This window comes from Papio anubis, chromosome 9 (assembly GCF_008728515.1).
Source record: "Papio anubis isolate 15944 chromosome 9, Panubis1.0, whole genome shotgun sequence".
Classification (NCBI taxonomy): Eukaryota; Metazoa; Chordata; class Mammalia; order Primates; family Cercopithecidae; genus Papio; species Papio anubis.
In genome coordinates this window covers 101,923,625-101,948,357 of record NC_044984.1, presented here as the reverse complement: position 1 = coordinate 101,948,357, position 24,733 = coordinate 101,923,625, and the positions used below count along the sequence as shown (strand labels likewise).

At 46.9% G+C, this 24,733-nt stretch overlaps 1 protein-coding gene across 4 annotated transcripts in view; it reads right to left on the bottom strand.

The window, feature by feature from the left end:
• BTBD11 (BTB domain containing 11) overlaps positions 1–24,733 on the bottom strand; it is a 337,966-nt gene that overhangs the window by 26,606 nt on the left and 286,627 nt on the right. For 3 of the 4 annotated variants that reach the window (XM_017946172.3, XM_031650719.1, XM_031650720.1), the window contains 7 exons: positions 23,614–23,779; positions 21,098–21,187; positions 18,817–18,918; positions 16,851–16,944; positions 16,597–16,732; positions 15,657–15,877; positions 13,892–14,070 (listed from right to left, as the gene is read on the bottom strand). In XM_017946172.3, coding sequence (XP_017801661.3) covers positions 13,892–14,070; positions 15,657–15,877; positions 16,597–16,732; positions 16,851–16,944; positions 18,817–18,918; positions 21,098–21,187; positions 23,614–23,779 — 988 coding nt within the window. The remainder of the gene's footprint in view (positions 1–13,891; positions 14,071–15,656; positions 15,878–16,596; positions 16,733–16,850; positions 16,945–18,816; positions 18,919–21,097; positions 21,188–23,613; positions 23,780–24,733) is intronic. The other variant, XM_031650718.1, reaches the window with a different exon arrangement.

Sequence of the window (24,733 nt, the reverse complement as noted above, 5' to 3'; positions counted from 1 at the left end):
TCTAAACTGGGTGGCTTATAAAGTGCAGAAATTTATTTCTCACAGTTCTGGAGGCTGGGAAGTCTAAGATCAAGGTGCCAGAAGACTCGGTGTTTGGTGAGGGCCCACTTTCTCATAGATGGTGCCTTCTAGCTATGTCCTCACATGGTAGAAGGGGTGCTGAGGCCCCTCCGGGGTCTCTTTTGTGGACCTACTCACCTCCCAAATACACCACTTCCTAATATCATCACCTTGGGGGTTAGGACTTCAACATTTAAATTCTGGGGGGACAAACATTCAAGAGCATAGCAGTTCCTCATGAGTCAACCTTCAAATAGATTATCCTGGATTATCTGGGTGAGCTCAAAGTAATCACGTGAGCCCTTAAAAGTAGAGGCAGAGAAGGACTTCAGAAGGGAGAGGGGAGAACAAGATGACAGAGATCCCAGTCTGAGAAGGACTTGATGCTCTGTTGCTGGCTTGAAGATGGAGGGGCCACATGGCAAGCTTGTGAGGGGACTTAGGTAACCACACTAGGAGTTAAGTGTGACACCAACAGTCAGCAAGGAAGTGGGATCTCAGTCCTACAGCCACAAGGAACTGAATTCCACCCAAAACATCTGAATGAGCTTGGAAGCAATTCTTCCCCAAAGCCCCCAGAAAGGAACACAATCCTGCTGACTCCTTGATTTTGCCCTTGAGATCCTAGGCAGAGAACTGAGCTGGGTCACACTGCATCCAGATTTCCAACCCAGAGAAACTATGAAATAATAAATAGGTGTTGCCTTACGCCTCTAAATTATGGTCATTTGTTACTGCAGCAATAGAAAACTAACACATCTCATCTAAAGTTTACATCTATTGAACTATATTTCATCACCTCTGTAACCCAGAGTGCCAGACACATGGTGGACATTTGATAAGTACTGGCTGATCATAAAAAAGATAAGACTTGTTATCTGCAAAAATGCTTTGCACAGACTGTATTATGAATGTTAGGGATAAGTCTCACTCGTCTACACCAGGGTGTGTCTCATGATCTTGCTGGTGAATCAGCTCCCATCTAATTAACTCTGAGTAAAGTAATAAAAACCTGTTTCCTGGACTCTTGTGCCCTTCAGAGAGGCCTGTACAGTCTGTAGACTCTTTTGCACGTTTTTCTTTTTTGGCAGACAGTGGTGGTGGTTTGATTCGATTCAGGAGGTACTGATTAAACATGGAAGAGGTGTCCTGCAGTGTGAAAGGCACTCTTTTGGGGCCACAGAAGCAGGCAAGGCAAGACCCCTCCTCCGCTGGAACTCACAGTTGACCTCTCTTTCTAACTTTAATGTGTACTGTATCACCTGAGAACGGAAATATAAGGGCTGGCCGTACTTGTTCGGAATGGACAATCTTCAAATACGTAACAATGGTCAGGGGGAGGTGCAACTCCCTACTTTTTAGTTGAGGGCATTGCATGCTCACTGCATTCCAAAGAGGACAGTATGGAAAGAGGGGAAGAGAGGAAGATTACAGTAGAGAAACTTGACAAACACTGCCTCAGCCAGGTGGCCCAGGTCAACAATAGTGATAACTCACCTTGATGGAATGTGCCCTTGATAAGATGTCTTTCTCTCTGGGGTTTCCTTCTGAAAAATCCATAACCCCAGTCTAATCATGAGAAAAACGTCAGGCATATTCCACTAGAGGGGCAGCCTACACAATGCTTGACCAGTACTCCTCAAAACTTTCAAGGTCACCCCAAACAAGGAAAGTCCGAGGAACCGCCTCCATCAAGTGGAGCCTAAGAGAAATGACGATGAAGTGTAATGTGGTATTCTGGATGGGATCCAGTAGCAGAATAAGACACCAGGTACAAAGTAAGGAACTCTGGCTATTTCTCAAAGAACTACAAATAGAGCTACCATTCGACCCAGTAATCCCATTACTGGGCATATACCCAAAGGAAAATAAATCATTCTACCCAAAAGACACCTGCACTCACATGTTCATTGCAGCACTATTCATAATAGCAAAGACATGGAATCAACAAAAGTGCCCATCAATGGTGCACTGGATAAAGAAAACGTGCTATGTATACACCATGGACTACTATGCAGCCATGAAAATGAATGAAATCATGTCCTTTGCTGTAACATGGATGCAGCTGGAGGCTATTATCCTAAGTGAATGAAAGTAGAAACAGAAAACCAAATACCCCATGTTCTCACGTGTAAGTGGGAGCTAATCACTGCGTACACATGGATATAAAGTTGGGAACAAGAGACACTGGGGACTCCAAAAGAGTGGGGAGAGAGAGAGGGAAGGAGGCAAGGGCTGAAAAGCTACCCATTGGGCCCTATGTTCACTATTTGGGTGACGGATTCAATTGAAGCCCAAACCTCAGCATCATGTGGTATATCCATGTAACAAGCCCACACATAAACCCCGTGAATCTAAAACAAAAACAAAAACAAAACCCTAAGGAACTCTGAATAAGGTATGGATTTTAGCTCATAATAATGTATCAATATTGGTTCATTATTTATAACAAAGTACCTAGTAATATAGCCTATTAATCATAGGGAAAAGTGAGTGAAGGCGTATATGGGAACTCTCTGTACTATCTTCTCAATTTTTCTGTAGATCTAAAACTGGGCCTAAAAAAATAAAATCTATTTAAAAAGTGTGGTGGTGCATGCCTATAGTCCCAGCTGCTTGGGAGGCCAAGGATTGCTTGAGCCCAGGAGCTCCAGGCCAGCCTAGGCAACACTGCGAGACCCTGTCTTTAAATTATTTTTTTAAAAAATTGGCTGGGCGTGGTGGTGCATGACTGTGGTCCCAGCTATTCGGGAGGTTGAGGTGGGAGGATGGCTTGAGACCAGGAGTTTGAGGCCAGCCTAGGCAACATGGCAAAACCCCACCTCTAAAAATAAATTTTAAAAAACTTCCCACCATGGAAATATGATTATAATGAAAGCACTAGAAGTTCAGGAGAGCAAAGGAAAGAGGGAGAGTGGAAGCTTAAACTGGACATCAGGGGGCTCCCTACACTTTATCCAGTCATTCCCCAGAGGTTTAGGGAATGTTTCCCCATGCATTAAGCTATACATTCATTCATTCATTCATTCATTCATTCATTCATTCATTCTCCAAATATTTATTGAGCGTCTACTAAATACCATGCACTGGCTGGTCCCCGGGAGTTGGACATTGTGCAGAGGATTAGGGGGCTATGCCAAGTGTTGGCACCAAAGATGCTACCTTTTGCGAGGCTTTCTCGCTGCTTTCTAGCCACTTCTTTTTCAAGGAACAGAATCCTAAGAGAAAACTCCCTGCTGCATCCTTGAATCTGTTCATGTTTGTGGAGGTGTCTGCCCTGTGCCCTTCCCAGTGCTCCTCCTCCAGGCAGTGGAGCACCAGTGTCATTTGTCCTGATTACCTGGGACCCAAAACGATTGTGAACTCCAGGAGGACCCTCTGAGGGTGAGGGGTGGCGTCATTCCTATCAGGTGACTGCTGTCAGGGGGTGAGATCCATGGGTCAGGGGGGTCAGACTGGGATGAAAAGCTGGGTTATCCTATGGGTTTGGTAAGTCCTGGACCAAAACCCAAAGACAATAGAATGGAAGCAACCAAACTTGAGGCTCATTCCATTCTGGAGGTGGGAATGGGTGGTGGTTGTGCTGGGACAGATGCCTGAATTCTCTGAGCAGCACATTTAAGCACAGTGCTTTAGGCCAAAGGGATGACTGGCTGCAGTCTCAGGGCAGCAGGCCAGTTGGTCTTCACGTGCCGAGTCTGACCTGGGAGGCCGGGACGAGTCCAGGAGGATGGGTGGGTGGGGGTGGGGCCAGGCCTGAGGACACAGTCCCTGGTTAGTGCATGTTATTGGCATGCCGCTGGGTATACCTGCCATTCAAGTCTCTCACGGAAAATTCTAGATGTGCAGATGGAGTAAATTCAGGTCCTCTGGACTCAGAACTGTGTGGCCATATAAAAGAACTAAAGGGGAGTGAAGCAAAATTCTTTTTTTTTTTTTTTTTTTTTTTGAGACAGGGTCTCTCCCTGTTGTCCAGGCTGGAGTGCAGTGGTGCAACCGCAGCTCATTGCAACCTTGACCTCCTGGACTCAAGTGATCTTCCCACCTCAGCCTCCCAGGGAGCTGAGACTACAAGTGTGCGCCACTATGCCCAGATAATTGTGTGTGTGTTAGTGTGTGTGTGTAGACGAGGTCTCAGTATGTTGCCAGGCTGGTCTTGAACTCCTGGGCTCAAGAGATCCTCCTGCCTCAGTCTCTCAAAGTGCTGAGATTACAGACATGAGCCACCATGACCGACCTTGCAAAATTCCTAATAGCATGGTTGCCAGGAAACTCTCCTGAGATGGAGTCCTGTGGATTTGGGGGCTGACATCTTTCCTCTTCTCCTTTGACTCCATTCTTCTCCTAAAAAGATGTGGAAATACTTTCTTTTCTTCGGAAAGGAGTACTAAGATTAATCCCAAAGGTCCTTTATAGGTGGCTCAGGCTGGAATTCTATGTGTTGGTAAAAATATAAACAATGGGATGAGATGGCGTGGGTCCCAGTCCTGACCCTTCACTCACTAGCTCTGTGACCTTGGGAAAGTTACTCAGCTTCTCTGGGCCTTGGTGTTCTTTTCCAAAGAGGATTAAAAATACTTGCTTGATGAGGTTTCTATGAGGGCTAAAAGATAACGTATCACCATATGCTGTTAGGTTGAACCAAAATAAAGTGCCGCTATTTGATCATTTTTAATCCCTAAACAGCAATTTACCATAGTTGAACCTCATTCCTTTTTTTAAGATGTCATAAAATTCATGGCAGATTTTAAGAAAAGAAAAAAAAAAGCCCTCCTTATTAAACGTACACATCCATCTTTTTTTTTTTTTTTTTTTTTTTTTTTTTTTTTGAGACGGAGTCTCGCTCAGTCACCCAGGCTGGAGTGCAGTGGCGCGATCTCGGCTCACTGCAAGCTCCACCTCCCGGGTTCACGCCATTCTCCTGCCTCAGCCTCCCGAGTAGCTGGGACTACAGGCGCCCGCTGCCACGCCCAGCTAATTTTTTGCATTTTTAGTAGAGATGGGGTTTCACCGTGTTAGCCAGGATGGTCTCGATCTCCTGACCTCATGATCCGCCCGCCTCGGCCTCCCAAAGTGCTGGGATTACAGGCGTGAGCCACTGCGCCCAGCCATCCATCTTAAAACCTGTTTCAAATGGAGAAATGCTCAATTGTGAAAAAAGCTGTGTCTCAGAATCAAGAGAAAGTAGAATTACTGTTACTTCTGGGGACACTGACAGCAAGCTCTCTGTCTCAATCCACATCAAGGAACTCACTTTGGCTGGGTGCGGTGGCTTGCGCCTATAATCTCAGCACTTGAGGAGGCTGAGGCGGGTGGATCACCTGAGGTCAGGAGTTCAAGACCAGCCTGACCAACATGGTGAGACCCCGTCTCTGCTAAAAATACAAAAAATTATCCAGGCATCGTGGCAGGCGCCTGTTAATCTCAGCTACTCGGGAGGCTGAGACATGAGAATCTCTTGAACCTGGAAGGCAGAGGTTGTAGTGAGTCGAGATTGCCCCACTGCACTCCAGCCTGAGTGACAAGAGCAAAACTCCGTCTCCCCCCGCCCCTCCCCCCCAAAAAAAAGACCTACCTCTACAGACAGCTCCCTTGTAGAGCAGGCTAGGCTGCATTGTGAGGGGTGAGCACACCTGGAAAGGTGGAGGCAGGTGGAGAGTGGGCTACCAGCCCCAGAAGGATCCCAGCAAGATCCTCAGGCCCTGAGTGCAGCGCTCATCTTACTGCTATTGTGCAGTCACACATCTACTTTGATATGTCCCTTCCACTCATGGCAAGTGATGTGTAGAGTATCTACTTATGGTAGTAATATGTTTCAAACACATTTAAGAAAAAGATCAAGTAAATAATAAATTGCATCGATGGTATGCATGCTTCATGCTTTCTTTAAGTAGCACTTTTTCCAGGTCTGGAAAAGATTCTGACAGCAGGATTCAGATGACTGGGCTGGGAAAATCACTGGGCTAGATGATTTCCAAGGTTCCTCCCAATGCAGATGCTAGGGGCCCATGACTGCACCTGACTTGGGACCATCTTCCCACCAAAAGAAGTCACCATGGCTGCAGGCCATGTCTGCTTCTGCCCTTAAAGGGGATGAAGCTGTCATTCCACAGTGAGATGTGCACTGCAGGGAAAACCCTGAAAGGGAGCCGAGTGATAGGGTGACCTCACAGTTAAAAGCATGGGTTTTGTGTCTGGGTCAGGATCCTGGCTCTGCAGGGTGACCCACTCTTGGGCCATCATCACTAACATAGGAATAAAAATACAACTACCTGCTTCCCAGGAGCTGATGAGTAGAAAATGCCTAGAATGGCACCTGGTACAGTGATCAATTCCATTAGATCCGTGTCCAGGCTTGAGTGCCTGGGGCTGGCCACTTCCTAAGCACAGGTCCTGACCATAGAGAAAAGGGAGGCCAGAGGGATGGTGAAGAACTGAGTGAGGAGAGGGGAGGGAGTGAAGAAATGAAACAAGGAGGTGAGAAAGACAGGCCCAATCAGTTGCTAAACACAAACTTGTCCCTGGGGTCAACAAATTAAGAATTTTTAGCAAACTGTTTTACTAAATCTTATTTTAAAAGGTTTTGAGTACACACTGTGACTTTCCTCTCTTAGATGGTTGGACTGTAGTTTTGTGTAGAACTGGGAATGTCTCAGTTGACTTTCTTTTTTATAATTAATTTTTGTTTATTTGTTTGTTTTTGAGACGGAGTCTCGCTGTGTCACCCAGGCTGGAGTGCAGTGGCGCGATCTTGGCTCACTGCAAGTTCCACCTCCCAGGTTCACACCATTCTCCTCCCTCAGCCTCCCGAGTAGCTGGGACTACAGGTGCCCACCACCACGCCTGGCTTTTTTTTTTTTTTTTTTTGTATTTTTTAGTAGAGATGGGGTTTCACCATGTTAGCCAGGATGGTCTTGATCTCCTGACCTCGTGATCCACCTGCCTCTGCCTCCCAAAGTGCTGGGATTACAGGAGTGAGCCACTGTGCCTGGCCTTTTTTGAGATGGGGTCTTGTGATGTTGCCCAGGCTTTTCTCAAACTCCTGGACTCAAGTGATCCACCTGTCTTGGCCTCCCAAATCAGATGACTTCTTGAGCTGTTTGATACTTTTGGGATCTGATCCTATGTCTATTTGGTAGTTGTCATTTTGTTCATGGTTAATTATTAGAGAGGTAGAGGCACAAAGAGATTGGACCATTCCTTAGAGGCTTTATGGATCCCCTTTACTATTATTTTTTCTGCTTACATGGATGTTTTTGCTTTTGGTGACATGGACAGTCACTGTCCCACTGGGGGCTTTGCAAACAGACTCACTTCTTTGAGGGTGCCTGAGATCCCAGATGGGTTAAGAAGATGACAATAAAACCCAGCACTTTGGGAGGCCAAGGCAGGCAGATCACAAGATCAGGAGATCAAGACCATCCTGGCTAACACAGTGAAACCCCATCTCTACTAAAAATACAACAAAAAATCAGCCGGGCATGGTGGCGGGGACCTGTAGTCCCTGCTACTTAGGAGGCTGAGGCAGGAGAATGGTGTGAACTTGGGAGGCAGAGCTTGCAGTGAGCCGAGATCATGCCACTGCACTCCAGCCTGGGCGACAGAGGGAGACTCCGTCTCAAAAAAAAAAAAAAAAAGATGATGACAATAGTACACAGCAGTCAGATTGATCTTTTAAAAACACATGATTACTTCTCTTCAGGAAGATGTAATAGACCTACTTTTCCCTAATCCTTTTGCAAAGTGCAACTAAAAACCCTGGACATTATATATAAAAGAAACATAAGAAGACTTTAAAAGGTAGAGAGAAGATGGCAGACAACCTAGGGAGCTTAGGACTGGAGGAGCAGCACAGTGGTGGTTTCACTGGACTTCCTTTTTGCCTTATCATTCCATACTTGACATTGAAGAAGCTGCAACTGATGGCATAGACGGGGAAAAAACCACAACAAAAGCCTGTTCTCTGTAGCCAAAGGACCACTAAAGGGATAGCCTAGAAGGCAGAAAACTTTTAGACAATAGCTGCTCTACTCCAGCCAAACAGCACAGAAAACTTGTGGACTCACCTTGCCAGCAAAAGTCAAGTGGGAAGCCTAGACTTCTACCCTTGCCAGGCTGCAACAGAGCACCCCTGAAACTCCACCGAGATGGTGTCATTGAAGGTCAAGCAGGGAGCCAGGACCTTTATCCCCACCAGCCAGTAAAGAGATTTGGCCCAACCCCCTGACACCCAGGTGTCAGTGGAGACCCAGGGAGCCTGTGTTCCCCTCTCACCCAGCAGTAATGAGGCATCTCTCCCACTCCCTGCTGGGGTGGTGTCACAGGACACCACTGGAGAGTCAGACTCTCACCACTGCCCAGTAGTCATGGGGCCACCCCCACCACATGTCAGAGAAGACCACATGGGGGCCAGAACACTTACCTGCTCCCACCTACCCTGAATAACTAGCTCCTAACTTGGCGTACCAACAGAGGCCAAGTAGGGGAACCTGGATTTCTACATCCACCTGGCAATAATGAAGTGACAACCACTCTTCCCCTGTCAGAACAGTGTCAGAGAAGGTCAACTAAAGCAGAAGGTCTAAATAAGATCAAGAACCTCAGAAAACATCCAGATTTCAATCAAAGACCACTCATAATACCATGGACCAAGAAGATCTCCAAGTGAATGAATAAAAACAAATCAATGCCAGCATCAAGATAGCAGGATGAAAAGACAAGCTACAGAGTTGGAGAAAATATTTGCAAACCGCATATCTGACAAAGGACTAGTATCTACTATACATAAAGAACAATCAAAATTCAACAGTAGAAATGCAAACATTTAGAACACAAGCTTAAGCTTAAGACACAAAGAGACATTTCACTTGAAGAGAATATACAGATGGTGGACAAGCACATGAAAATATTAGACATTTAGGGAAATGCAAATTAAAACTACAATGAGATATCACTACATACCTATCGGAATGGCTAAAATAAAAAATAGTGACAACACCAAACAGTGAGGATATGGAGAAACTGAATTACTCAGTCTTTTCCAGTGGGAATGTAAAAGGGTACAGTCACTTTGAAAACAGTCTGGCAGTTTATTTAAAAACCAAACATGCAACTACCGTAAAACCAAGCAGTTGTACTCCTAGGCATTTATACCAGAGAAATGAAGATAGATTCACACAAAAACCTGTGCATAAATGTTTGTAACAGCTTTACTTGTGATAGCCTAAAACTGGAAACAACTCAGATGTCCTTCAACAGTTGTGTGCTTAAGCAAACTGGGGTACATCTATTCCATGGAATACTACGCAGAAATGAAAAGGAACAAGCTGTGGATACATGCAACATCCTGGATGATCTTCAGAGAATTATGATAAGTGCCAAAAGTCCAATCTCCAAAATTACATACTGTATGATTCCATTTAAATCACATTCTTTAAATGACAAAATTAGAGAAATGGAGGCTAGGTAGGGGCTGACGGGTGGAGGCAGGATGGAAGTGGGTGTGGTTCTAAAAGGGCAACATGAGGAATCCTTGTGGTGATGGGAATTTTCTGCTTGTTGACAATCATGTCACTATGTTGGTTGTGATATTTTACCATAGTTTTATATTGCTGTTGGGAGAAACTGAGATCCCCCTGTGTAAATGGTACACAGGAATCTCTCTGTATCACTTTTTACAACTGCATGAATCTATAATTATCTTAAAATAAAAAGTTTAAAAACAGAAACATTTTAAGTTCTGAGTTTTTCATCACAAAATGAAAATCTTAAAAACTTAAAAAAAAATTTTTAAAAACCCCCACAGATCACACTTTGCCCCAGTCTAAAACCTCTCTTGTCGTGTCCCATTCATTACACATAGAAGAAAACCCAAACTTTCCCTGGCCCAGTGCAATCTGATTTTTATCTCCTACACTTTTTCCTTTGAGCACACAAACATGTTCCTACTAGGAGCCTAATCACCTGCAGTTCTCTTATGCTTTTGCCCCAGATCTCTGCACGGCTGGAAGCTTTTCCTCACTTAGGTGGTTGTTCAAATGCCACTTTCTCAGGGAAAACTTCCTGACCATTTTGTCTAAGTTAGACCTCACCAGCCCCACCCCCAGAGACCATAATGGTCCAATTTCATTTGGTAAACACTGATCATGCTCTGACTCTGTTTTGTTGATTTATTTTCTTGCTCCCTATCAGTAAGCTCCAGGAGGATAAAGAACATGTCTGTCCCATCACCACAGTAGTGCCTGGAACCAAGTGGGCACTCCTGATTATCTCTTGATTATGCCTAGAGGAATTTTGTGTTAGAAAAACAAGTTAGAGGCCAGATGTGGTGGCTCATGCCTGTAATCCCAGCACTTTGGGAGGCCGAGGCAGGTAGGTCACCTGAGGTCAGGAGTTCGAGACCAGCCTGGTCAAAATGGTGAAACTCTGTCTCTACCAAAAATACAAAAAGTAGCCAGGCATGGTGGTGGGTGCCTGTAATCCCAGCTACTTAGGAGGCTGAGACACAAGAATAGCTTGAACCTGAGAGGCAGAGGTTGCAAGGTTGCAGTGAGCTGAGATCATACCACTACTCTCCAGCCTGGGCAACAGAGTGAGACTTTGTCTCAAAAAAAAAAAAAAAAAAAAAAAAGGCCAGACACAGTGGCTCACACCTGAAATCCAGCACTTTGGGAGGCCAAGGCAGGCAGATCAGGAGGTCAAGAGATTGAGGCCATCCTGGCCAATGTGGTAAAACCCCGTCTCTACTAAAAATACAAAAATTAGCTGGGAGTGGTGGCGTACACCTGTAGTTCCAGCATACTTGAGAGGCTGAGGCAGGAGAATTGCCTGAACCCAGGAGGCAGAGGTTGCAGTGAGCTGAGATTGTACCACCGCACTCCAACCTGGGCAACAGAGCAAGACTCCATCTTAAAAAAAAAAAAGAAAAAGAAGTTGGGAACTCTTTTTAAACAGATGTATTTTAAAAAATGCATATATTGTTCTGCTCCTGGGGAAGTCTGGAGATGCTGAATTCATTTGAAGTTCAAATTTAGAAGCAAGAACATAGAAGCAGATGTGCGGTCAGATTTCAAGTATGGTTTGAGTGAGCACAAACCAAGAATGGTGGCAGGAATATGCCTCACTTTACAGGACAGCTGTTTCTATAAATTGACCATAAAGTGGATTTATTGGCAATAATCTATTCACTACTCTGATAAAACAAGATGTTTGGCCAGAAGCAGTGGCTCACACCTGTAATCCCGCACTTGGGGAGGCTGAGATGGGAGGATTGCTTGAGATCAGGAGTTCGAGATCACCCTGGCCAACATGGTGAAACCCTGTTTCTACTAAGAATACAAAAATTAGCCAGGAATGGTGGTGCATGCCTGTAATCCCAGCCACTTGGGAGGCTGAGACACAAGAATGGCTTGAACCTGTGAGGCGGAGGTTGTAGTGAACCAAGATCATACTGCTGCACTCCAGTCTGGGCGACAGAGCGAGATTTTGTCTTTAAAAAAAAAAAAAGATATTTGTTTGGACAAACATTTGAACAGGAATCCTAGAGTGCAGGGAAAAGGAACAATGCCGGCTGGCTATGTGATGGATGGCCGCCCTATCGTCCAACAGGAGACTGTCTTCTCAACTTGGAATTTCTCTGCCATCATCTCTCTCCAGTTTTTCTTTTGACCATAAGAATGTCCGCTGTGCTTGGGGAATGGGTGACTTCACTCTGCAGGCTCGGGGAAACTGATTTCCTCTTTAACCTCCCCCCGGGCCCGTGGTCAGTTCATGTGATGTGTAAAGCCACATTTCACCAGTAGGGGATGCCATTGAACCCCCTGTAAAAGCAAAACACCCTTCACTGCCTCCCTCCTCTTGAGACACCACGATGCCCAGTTAATTTTTGTATTTTTTGTAGAGATGGAGTTTCATCATGTTGTCCAGGCTAATCTCGAACTCCTGGGCTGAAGCGATCCTCCCACCTCGACCTCCCAAAGTGCTGGGATTATGGGCATGAGTCCCCGTACCCAGTCAACCTGATTTTCAAATGACTGACTATTAAACGATGGGAGCACCCACCACTTCTGTGAATGGAGGGTAGTTTGTACGCTGCAGCCTGTAGATTCTTATAATCATGGGTTCAGGTTCTGAGAACTATTTCCTATCTAATGAGCTGTCCAAGTCAAACACACTGTGGCTCCAGGCAAAACAAAGTGTGGTGTTAGACATCGGGAGAGTGGCGGCCCTTTGGGGGATAGCAGCAGAGCAGGGCGTGAGGGGACCACTCGGGTACTAGTCATGTTCCATTTCTTGGTCTGGATGCGGATTGAACAGTTTGTCTATCTTATGAAAATTCATTTGGCTTTGTAGTTATGAGCTGGTTACTTTTCTGTACATATGCCATATTTCAAAGTAAAGTTTTAGAACTCACAGTTTAGGTTTACTTAATAAACAGAATGTCTCAATAAATTCTGGAATTCCCAGTATAGCCTGAAGAAAAGTTGAAAACAACAAACAGACAAAGAAAACCTCAAAAATGATTGAACACCAGACCCTGGGAACAGACCCAGCCATGTTTCTCATTAAGACAGTTTCTTAGGTGATTTCAGGTGAAAGCCTCTTTATTCATTTACCTATTTTTAAGTCGGGCAGGGAGTTTGGTTTTGAAATGCTTCCAGCAGGTTTTACTCCTCATGGACTCGCTGAAGCTTGTTATCCTAGGCCTGATGCACCTGCTCCCATTTGGGGTCCTGGTGGGTCTTGACCTTAAGCACAAATCCAGCCTGCAGATGGCCCTGGGACACCAGGCTAAGGACAGGCGCTAATGAGAACACCTAATGGGACTTGCTTTCCACCCAAGGCCCAGAGCTCCGAAATCAGAGATGCTGTGTTGCTGCCTCCTTACGGAAGGGCTGTCCCTGCTGTGTGGAGGAAGCAGCCCTATGTCCCCTCTAACGCCCCATGGACAGTCACGCAGCCCAGTTTGGCAGGGGGACCCACACTGCCCTTTGGTTCAGAGGCCAATTTCCACTGAGACTTCCCAGGCTCCGTGGTAGACCCGAGTTCCACAAAGGCTGTTCTGGGGCAAAGAGGTGAGAGGGCTGGTGCTGGGGTCCTGTGGGGACTGGAGTGTCTAGAGAGCATCACCAAACAACCCCAAAGAGATTTTTAAGAATTAATGTTGTAATAGTTGAAAGGCTGGACTGCTGTTAGGAAGAGGCTGCATTTCCCTGTTGCTGGGGATATAGGCGTCAGCAGGGGTAAATCCCAAGAGGTCAGAGCTAGGTTCATTTGACCCTCTCGACCTGAAAAGCCTTCTCCCAGGGCCTGGCTTTCCAGAAACCTCAGCAGGGTCTGTGTTCTATTTATCCAGAAAGCTGCACCCATTTCCCTCATCCTACCGATTTCTATCGTCCATCCTGACATGGTTTAGTCTCAGCACCTCAGGGGGGCCCACCCTCCCATTACTCCCTCCTGAACTCCCACACCTGTCCTAGCCTGCACCCCCACATTTAATACTGTCTTATCAACTGTCTCATAATGCTGTTGGGGCACACATGTTGGTATCATCTTTCTAGCTCTTCTGCAAGTTCCTTGAGTTAGAAGGTATCTAAGCTGTCCATGTGCCCATGTGCCCAAGTGCCTCAGCTCATGCAGATGCTCAGCAAGACAGCCGCCCCACAAATGAGTGCACAGGTAGCTTTCGTCTGCTGGGGTACATTCGCCACTGGGTGCTATGACCATAGTGATCCCACTCAAAGGGGAACACCAGGCTAAAATACCGTTCAGATCTGGGAACCTCCGGCTTTGTTCTCTGCCGATGACCACAACAGCCTCAAACCCCACATACCTTGCTGGCTTTCAGGATCTCAAACATCAGGGGCAGGCCTTGGGTCACGAGCTCCTCCGTGTACTCCTCCTCCTGAATGGTCTTAAACTCCTTTAACAAGCACTGGATGAGAGGCCTGCGGTGCTGCTGGAAGGCGATCCGCAAAGACTCCAGCCAGGTGTGTAGAGTCCACGGGACGCCTGGAGCGGGAAGAGGAGCCAGGGAAGGTGGCAGGGGAGGGGGAGAGAGAGGGGAAAGGCAGAAAACAACCAGAGGAGTAGGCGAGTTTTTATCTGGAAGTTGGCTTTTCCCCAGGACATTACTAAATGATGAGACCAAGGGATTGACTTTCAACGAATAGAACAAGTGTAGACTTTTCCCCAAAGACCTGCAAAAGTTGAAATTAAAGGTCATAATCCCTCAACTATGGGTGTCCATCTCTGCATGCTACTCATATGATTAGGGGCTGCATTTCACAAGATATAATCATCGTGTAGTATATTGGAATTATTATGCATGCTACTTATGCATATTCCATACTTCTGGATTCTGAGTGCATAGGCTCCGTCCCCTCTACTTACTGGGGAAAGAAGCTCAGTGGGGAGAAGAGTCTTGCCCAGGATTAAAGAGTGGATGTGCCCAAGGATCTGGAACACATCCATGCCCAGATAAGAGCTTAGAGCTGGTGAAACCCGTTGGTGGACTTCACCATTTACAGCTCTGGCTAAGACAGATATTCACACCCGAATAAGAAGACATGGGAGGATATTCCTGCCGCTCCTCTGTGCAAAACAAGATTTCCATCTGCAGGTACTTCATCAGGTCTTCCTCCTTTAACAGGAGCCTCTTCGGCAGCTGATTGCTGTAATTTGCCTCTCCCCTCTCATGCAGAGGCACAGACGGACGAGGAGTCTCGCTACTGTTTATAACAAGTAGCCCATTCAGAATCTCGAGCTTCACAATCATGCAAAATGGGCTCCCAGGGCAATAGCACAAATGTTTCACATACTAACCCCTCCCCACCTTCCCTGGAGAGGTCGGTCGTTTCCAGAACAGCATTAGGAGTCTTTCCTCAGCCCTCAGCCTGCCTTAATCTGCCACACCTTGTGTTTAGGGACCCATGGCTAGGTCCGGCTGTTTCCAAGCCAGAGCGAAAGCCACTAGGCTGGTGAAGGCTAGGCTAGCCTTGTTCCCCAGACACACGGAGGAGATGGCTCTGGGCTAGCTCACCCAAGGAAGAGCCAGCTCAACCTTCCTGAGAGTGGATTTGCCCTCAGAAGCTCAAGAGGAGTTGTAGTAAGAAAGGGGCGCCCTCACCCTAACAACTGCCCAGTGCTGCTTCGTGGACTTGGCTGCTCTAAAGGCAGTGATTCCTCAACCACTGGGAACCACCTGGGATGATTGTTAAATATAAAGATTTCCAGCCTTTATCCATCCAGACCCTCGACAGCAGAGCCTCTGGGTGTAGGGCCTGGCAATCGGTATTCAGACCAGTTCCCCAGGTGATTTGAATTCCTGCCCCAGGGTCCAGTGTTTGGGAATCATGGAAAGATGGTCTGAGGATGGGTCTTTGGGGCAGGCAGGACGCTGCTATCTATGGGGACGGTGTGGGTATCTTGGCCTGGAAGTGTTTCAACTGGTAAACGGGAGGCTCCCTGGGCCCCCTTGTGTGTGTGTGCATGTGCGTGTTTTGCATGTGTGTGTGTGCATGCATGCGTGCTCATGTGCATGTGGACCTAAAGCTGGCGGCACCATAGTGCCCGTGGTGGAGGGTGCCCAGACTGACCTATGCTCCTGATATCAATTGTGACATCCACGTAGCCATGCTCAGCGCTGTGATACATGGCCTCCCTCAGGGCCCTCAGTTTGGCCTTGCTGTTGCGGCTGGCGCACAGGGGGGACGGGGCTGTCTCTGCCAGGTCAGTCCCCTCAGCCAGAATCTCCTCCAGGGACAGGATATCACTCTTCTCCTTCTCTGGCTGGGCGAGCAGTTTGCGGAACACATTCCTGTCAATCATAAACCCAGAGAGGATGACACTCAGAGATGGAAGTGGCTTTGCCGGGGCAGGGCAAGGGCAGGCTGGGGAAGCAGGGGGCCACTAACTTGGGTGGGAGGATGACGAGAACAACGGGTGGCACTTTCAGAGGCCTAACAGTGGGTGTCACGTTTTGAGGATGGAGGAGATGATGGGGCATGACTGGCCTTGTTTCCTTGAGGCAACTTGGAGCTAAGTGATTTCCTCAAAAATCTAGAAGGCTCTAGAACTCTGCACTTGTCACCGTCAGCCTGCCCTCCCTCCACAGTGAATGTGCTTTGCTCGGGGTTATGTGTAATGAAAGCTGATGATCAGGGGGGAGATTCTGAAGGAGATGTAGAAGGGAAGTCACCAAACACAAAAGGTTTTATTATTTTTAAAATGGATTCTTATACTTCACAGCAGCTGACATGACGTGCTTGAGCAAAATCAACCAAGAGTGACGTCTCTCCGTGAGTTTAAAGCTGGCCAGGGGTGGGTAAAATAAGGCATTCTGAGTGGATGTGCACTGCATGGAGCTGGCTGTCAGCTGGCAGGCAGGGTCGCTCTGGCCAGGCCCGGGGCCTGGACCACCTCACACTGCCTCTGGGCCCCACATCCAGAGAGACAATGGGTCTGGGGTAGGCCTGGGAATCTGCATTTTTAACAAGCACCACTCGAGATCTCTGGCTCTGGCCCATCCTAGCCTACCTGTGTCCGTGGGCTGCAGCCTGGCTGAAAGAGTTCATATCACCCTGGGGGGTTGTAGAAATTCCATTCCTGTACATGGTTCCTATCAGGGGATCGGCACCACGCTCCAACAGCAAACTAACCAGCTCAAAATTTCCTGCAAGCCCAGAGAAGGGGGTTTTATAAGAGAATAAAGCAAAAATATAGTCACAGGCACTTCAAGGGCCAGGGTGTGCTGGAGCTCCCTGGCCAGGGTGAGAACTGGCAGCTCTTACCTACAGCAGCTGCCAGCTGGAGGGGCGTTTCCGAGTAGTTCTCCTCGCCGTGCTCCACCGAGCCTTCCACCTTGGCCCCAGCATCCAGAAGGAGCTGCGGAGGAAGAGCGGCCATCGAGACGGTGAGAGGAGATACACTGTGCACAGGCGTCAGGAAAGACTGCTGGGATCGGTGAGATGCCAGCGCTCCTTCCCTCCCTCTGGGTCGGTGACCGCGTGCACAGGCTGAAGGGCAACTGTACCTCAGAGGATGAATTGAGAGCCTCTCACTGCTGCTAGAACCCCAGACTACTCAGAGTGTGTTCCATGCACAACAGCATCAGCACCACCTGGGAGCTTGTGGGAAATGCTAACTCTCAGGCCCACCCAGGTCTACTGAATGAGAGTCTGCATTTTAACAAGATCTCCAGGGGATGTGTACATACATTAACATTTCTGGAAGCACTGGGCTAAAGGTCCTTGGCACACGAATGCTGGAAGATTCCCCTCTTGGGCTGGTTACACAAAGCCTCAGAGGGCACTAGGGTAGCCTCGTAGAACCACAGACTCTCAAGAGTTCTGAAGGACTTTGGGGGGCCCCCAGGGTCCCACCTGGATGGCCCTGAGGACAGTTTAGCAAATGCTAGGGATTCTGTTCATGCTGGATCTCATTCACAGTGAATGTGCTGTCAGCACTGCTGATGGCAGGAGATTCTGCTTCATGCTGGATCTCATTCACAGTGAATGTGCTGTCAGCACTGCTGATGGAAAATGGGGGAAAAATCTGCTATCTTTACTGCCTACTTAGGGCTCCCTGAGGGCACGGCCATGGGGGAGCCACCTACTTGGCACTCCGTGATCGCTGGCCCTGCGGCAGGGAGGTGGCCTGACTTCTGTGTGACTTTGCTTGGCTGCTCACTGTTCCCATTCCTGATTTAAAGGTCGAGAATGTCCTTGCATGTTAAAGAATGACATCTGTGTCCACCAGACCACCATCCGACCCCTTCTTTCTTAGTTTCCTCTACCAGGAGTGGACTGGGCATACTGTTCTATAGGCAGAAGCCAGCTCTCAGTGTGACACGTCACACTCTCAGCCTCCTGAAACATGACTTGGGATCTGTTCTAAGGATTCTCATGACCCAGGAAACAACAAAGGATTCCCATAAAATTCCAGCATTGCAGAGCTGTCCCTGCTCTGCATGGAATCAAGAGGCATAGACCACACAAAAGGAGGTGAGTTCCTGATGTGCCCAAAGCTCAGCACTCACTACGGGACCAGGTGTGGTCATGAACTCGGATGCTGATCTCTCTTTTCTGATGAAGTAAAGATCACGCTTATGATTTAGAATGTACTGTATGGCTGTTCACTGAACAGCAACTACAACAGCCAGAAAAAGTGCAAGCAATACACATTTATATGCCCAAAGGACCTCCAATGAGGACACGTCACTGTGCTTGGAGCTGTTTCAGAAGACACATAGCCAAGGCCCTACTCTAGACCTCCTGGATCTGATTCTCAAGAAGTGGGATCCAAGCAAGTGTCTTTTGGAAACACTCCCTTGGTGTCTTGGATGCTTCCTCCCACTGGCTGGAAACCACTGGATTCTACACAAACACCAGGGGTCACACCTAAGGGAAGGTTCTAAGGTATCAGTAGCAACCATGTTCATGTTGCAACAAGCAAAATGAACAAATCCATGAAAACAGCTGAAGCCCCACCCCAGAGCAACCAGGAAGAACTTCATGGGTCTGTCACTCTGTGTGTGAGGCTGTGTGTGGATACGTGATCATTTCATATTGGTTAAAGCCTGGCCATATAGATCACTACATCTAATATTTTTATTCACATGATATGAATATGCTATATTGAATTGCAGTTAACCAATATGAATGTCTTAGAGAATATGCATGCTGGGAGAGGTATAGATGTGTGTTATGGAAGAGGTAAAATCAAAGGTCAGATGTGGATAGGGAAATACGTTAATACCTGAACTACAGGAATATGTCCATGCAACACAGCAAAAGTCAGAGCCGTCCAATGGCGGGTCTCGGGGTGGACGGATGGATATTTATGAGGAGTACTGACAACCTATAAACAAATTGAAGTTATTTTCAAAATGTGACCTTCACAATACTTAGGCTAGCAAATTTGACCTATCTGTGGCTGGGCATATGGGCTAGAGATGGACAAAAAGACATCCTGGAGGATGCCTTGGGCAGAGCTGGCAATACAGGGCAGGGATTTTCCACTGCTGGATGCTCCAAACACCTCTCACCAAAGCCGTGGATCTGTCCTGTTTGTGTTTGTAAGAACAAAGACCAAAGCAATTCCCCAAAGCCAGGACACTGGAAGTCCGTGTTTTGGAGATTTTACCCTTGAAGGCAGTGAGAAAATGTCTCAGTGACTTTACGTCCTCTGTGCATAAGAAGGACTCCTTTGCTTCTTCTCTGAGAGGAAATAATGGATGATTCTGATCACCTCTAAGGTGCTTTGGAGAAGCTGTAATGGCGATTACAATGAGCCAGCTTTCTGGCCTGTCTCCTTCCTCTTTCTACCTAACAGAGGGTGGTGGTTCTGGGAGCTACAGGATGTCAGAGAGCATGAGATGCCACTACCATGCCATCCATACTTTTAAGAGAGATTCTCAGTGGTGGCAAACCCCAGGCAAGGGACGGTCTGCTTTCAGCTTTCAAGCCAGGGAAGTCCATCACTCGTCTGATGGAGGAACTTCACCGTCTGATCACAACTGGCCCTACCCTGTTCTCATTTCACTCTTCTGCTGGCTTCCTGGTTGACAAGGACCCTCTGGTGCTACCGCAATATGGGCATGAAGCTTTTCTAGGACACATCACGAATGAACAATCTGAGACTGGGCTTTCAGGATGGGGGCCTCAAAACACTGCAGGCCAAGAGAGAAGAGACAGGGCAGCTGAAGGCTAGGCTCTTGCAAGAGCAGCACCCACATGGAGCTTTTCTCCCAAACACTCCTGGGGTCATGTAACCTCAATGCCTGCTTCACTCAGAGCAGTTTGGTTCACTAAGCATCCACCGGAGGAAGGCCTGAGCTGAGATCCGTGGGATGGGCTAGAGAGGACCCGAGAATGCCCTAGAACCCAACGCTGAGGACCCCTTGCGCGGGTCTGCATGGTGCTTAAGGATTCACAGCAGGAGGGAAAATCCCCACAGATTCCAAAGTTATAGGATCCAAAATGATTCTGGATCCAAAACTATGTCTATTGTCTGCTTTTCTCAGATAAATATAAAACTCACATTTAAAAAAACACACACACTCAGTACTGAGACTGCAAGGGCATCTAATTTTGAACTGAAAAGGTTTCCCAGGGTTGCTGAATGATGATTTCAGCCCATCAATCTCTTTGCTGTCTGATACTGCCAATATCTTGCCGCCAGGGAGAGCAGGTCTTCAGGCAGCACAGAACATGGTAAAAAGGTGGTATTTCACCTATGACGAGGTTGGGGTGTGGGTGGAGGGACCAATATTAACTGAGTTCCAAACTTACTCTCTATATCCCTTCTGACAACTACATGAGATGGGTGCGATTATTCTCCCATTCTGCAGATTGGGAGAAAAAAGGTTAAGGTACTTGCCCAAGCACAAAAGCAAGTCACCAGGGCAGTGGTGGCATCCGAACTTGAACCCAAATCTGTCAGATTCTAAGGCCAGTGTTGCACGGGGGAAGGGAGGGCAGGGTTTTTGGGGGGACATGCTTTCCACCAGACCACATTGTCTCAGGGAAGCTCTGAGATTAGCTTTAAGATCTGTCAACTCAGCCAACAAGGTGAGCCAAACAGGGTTTGGAGGGGGAGCATGGAGGATCTGCAGGAGGGAGACTTCAGTGTAGGGATTGAGTCAGTGCCTCCTCTGCTGTGTGTTCAGTGGAAAGAGAGGGCTGATGGCTCAGGAGTGCTCTTTCTGCCCCATCCTAGAAGAAATGGATCAGCCGTGGGAATCGGGAACTCTGGAAATCGGGACGGCCGAGTCAAGGAAAAGCCAGCGCTCCTTGTGGTTATGTTGGTTGTTTTTAAACATAACATACATGCAGGCAGCTCCTTGGGGTTTGGTTGAGCTGGGGCCTCAGGATGGTGGTCTCACCAGGGCCACAGCAACTAAAAGGACACAGGAAGGATCTATGTGTTGCACTGTGCACCCTCAGCGGCAGCTCTTGGGAGAAATAGCCTCCCTTTCTTGCTCGCCTTCCCCTGGGGACTGCCGGCCGAGGGGCCCTGCAGGCCTCTGCACCCTCACCTCCACATTCAGGTCAGCTCCGGCATCCAGCAGCATCTGAACCATCGCCTCGTCCCCACGGACGCAGGCATACATCAGGGGAGTCATGCCCTGCGGTGAGTTAAAAACCAGAGAACAGAGAACGTTTACAAGGTGGCCGTGGTCAGTCGACGATAACAAATGAAAAATCTTACTTGTGTTTCGGAGACCATGCTTGTGCTCTGGCATGACAAAAATAAACGTGCAGCGCTGCGACTCGTAAGGTCACAACCCTCCATATGTGGAAACCAAATTAGAGGCGATGAGGTAGCCTCCACGGCCTTTTCAGCATTTATCTTTCCTTGCCTTGGAGGATTTTCGTTCCTTTGCCTGTCTCAGGGTGCAACAGACCTAAGGGTGTTTGTTAAACCCTTAAAGCTCTTAGGAACTTTCTAGATTGATTCTGCATTATCAGCCCTAAGCTACCTCATTGGTAAACACTGTTTATCTGACATTTTCTCTTTCACAATATAACAAGTGTCATCTTTGCTCTATAAAAGCTGCTGGTCAGCATCAAGGGAAATTGAGTGCCTCTGAGCATGTGGCGTTGCCCATCACTGCATCTGGTTTGACATGGTCATTTGCAAGCAAAAGGCAAGTGAATGAGGAATGGCCTTCAGGAATACCAGATTCACCAATGACCCTTGTTTCTGTAAACGAAGCATCACAACCAACAGAAGGAAAGGATGGATTTTCAACAAACAGTGTCATGAAGTTGGTTATTTGGGAAAACATCCAAATTAGAGACTTTTCTCACGCCACACATCAAAATCATTTCTAGTTTGATTAGAGATATACAGCAAAAATTAAAACCATAAAAGATACCTAACTGGTTTGTGGATCTCTTTCTAGGCACAAAAGGAATGGAAGAAATCACAAACGAAAATCATTACAGCATTGAGGACGTGTAATTGAAAACATTATAAGCAAAATCAAAAGGTAAACAAAGAATTGAGGCATATTTATCACATTATAACAAAGGAGTATGTCCCTAATACGTAAACAGCACTCCTGAATAAAGAAGAAAAACAGTAAAGCTCTAATGAAAAACAGGCGAAAGATAAGCAGAACAGTAATAGTGAACACACATATAGCTGGAGGGTGTGTAAAAGGAAACAAAAGTTCTGGGAAAGTAATTTAAGATTGAGAACCTTAAGAAAAGCGGTGCGTTTGAGCCACTATTTGCATTTTAAAAATTTTCCTAATGAAATAATCACAGATTTGAACAAAGACTTGTGTAAATATATTTAGCTTAGCATTATTAATAAAAATAATTTGAAACGACCTAAATTTCCAACAATTGAGGCCTGGTCAATGAATAAATAATAATGACCATTTTGTGTAGCCATTAAAAGTGATTTTAAAAAAAAGACACTGGGCCCAGTGGCTCATGCCTGTAATCCCAGCATTTTGGGAGGCCAAGGTGGGAGGATCCCTTGAGGCCAAGAGTTCGAGACCAGCCTGGGCAGTGTAGCGAGACCCTGTGTCTATAAAAAATATAAAAATAAGCTGGATGTGGTGGTGCACACCTGTAGTCCCAGCTTCTCAGGAGGCTGAGGCAGGAGGATCTCTTGAGCCTAAGAGTTCAAGGCCAGCCTGGACAACATAGTGGGATCTCATCTCTTAAAAAAAAAAAAGAATATTCAACAATATTGCAAAGGAACTTTAATATAAAATATTGAAAAAGGCAAAATGTAATAAATCACTGGGGTTTTAAAAAGAATATAAATATACATGTATGTCTGCGTTTGTGTTTGTGTGTATTAGAGCTCCTTGGTGTTGCTCAATAAAATTACTATAGCTCTAGTTAAATAAATAGTCCCTGTCATTCCCTCTCTGGAACTCACTGCATGAGCTGCCATGTGAGAAGCGGCCCCATCTGTCTCTTGTGACTTTCCATGTGAGACTTGCATTTATAACTGCTGTTTGTTTTCTCTGTCCATGACAGTTCACCACACAAGGTATCTCCCTGACTGGTGGGCCCACGTATCTCTCACTGTACCTCAGTTTCAGGAGTTAGGGGGGATAGCTGCCTATCTCTGAGGCACCTCCTAGGGTCCCCAGAATGACTTTTGTGCATCTTAAACATACTCTAAAAGTTTGATGAAATCTGTCTGGGCTTGTCCTGTGCAGGAACAGACAGACAAGCAGAGAACTAATTTTAACCACCCTGGAAGAAGGACTTGAAGGACAGATACTAAATATAAATGATGGTTACATGGTGATGGCATTATTTCCTTTCTGGAATGGGCCTATTTTTCCTCCCTTTTCCATTTCAGCTGCAATGATCATGTGCTACTTCTATAAAGATGAACCACAGTATTTTTCTAAGATATTTTAAAAACTGAAGAAAAACACAAGCAAGCAAGCAATCTAAACCGTCAGCAGGGGGAGCCTCTGCCCAACGCCTGCGGTGGGGATTCACCAGCTGTCTCTGTCTTGCCAGGGCTGGTGCACATGGAGGAGGTGGGGAGCGTTCAGACCCTTGGCCCCTGTACCTGTTCACTCATGGTATTGATCCCATCAGGCCCCAGCAGAGACACCGCCTGCTTCACCAAGTCTGTTCGTCCACAGTTCAGCATCCGGAAACCCAGGTCTTGCTTAAACTTGGCTTCGATGGCCACTGCATCCAGCTTCCGAGATGCACAAAAGCAGTCGTCAGCCCTAAGGAAGGGAAGAGACATCATGCGGGTGCAGCGGCTTCCCAGAGGGGCACAGGGACAAACTCTGCAGGAAGTACCCTGGAACACTGCATTTGTGTTTCATGTAAATTGCCTGTTCCTAGACTCCAATTAAAATGATTGCCTCCGGATGTCTCTTGATCCTTTGTCCTTTATGACTGCTGTGAATCTGTCTAGTCTCTTGTGTGCTCCCGTAGCATACTGAGCTAAGTCACATAACGACTAATACGTATTGAATATTTACTATGGACTAGGCACTCTTGCTAAGCTCTTTGCATGAATTAATTCATTGAATCCCCACATAGCCCAAGAGGTAAATCCTGTGACCTCTCTTTTACCCATGGGGAAATAGACGCAGATAAGGGCCCTGTCCAAGACTACACAGTGTGAAAGCAGTGGAGCTAGGATTTGAACCCAGGTGGTCTGTGTGGAGAGCTGGCCTGTTCATCTACCGTCCCCCTGTCCTGCAATCACAGGACCTAACTATTTGCCTGTTTATTTGTCTGACTGCCTGCTCTAGGCTGGGGACTTCTGAGATCAAGGGCCTTGTCTGGTGAGCCTCTCCATCCCAGGGCCCGAGAGGGCAAAGGACACAGAGGTTAATGGGAGCTGAATGAACACATACTGGGTGGATTCTCTGCATTCAAAACAGTCGCAAGACAGAGAACTGGCAAGATCAAACGGGAATGTAAATGGCAAGGTGCATGGGAAGTTGTCATCCAGCCAGCCCGGAGCATTGAGAAAGAGGTTAGGGAAGGGTGGGGAGGAGAATCAATGGAATCAAGAAGGTGCTACAAATTCTGCTTATAAAGGATGTTACTTCCTTCTCACAATGAACTGATCAATCAATTAATTATTAAATCAAATCACTAAGCATTTATTGAATACCTGTTTGTGCTAAGCTCTGTTCTAGGTGCTGAAAACACAAAGGTCAACA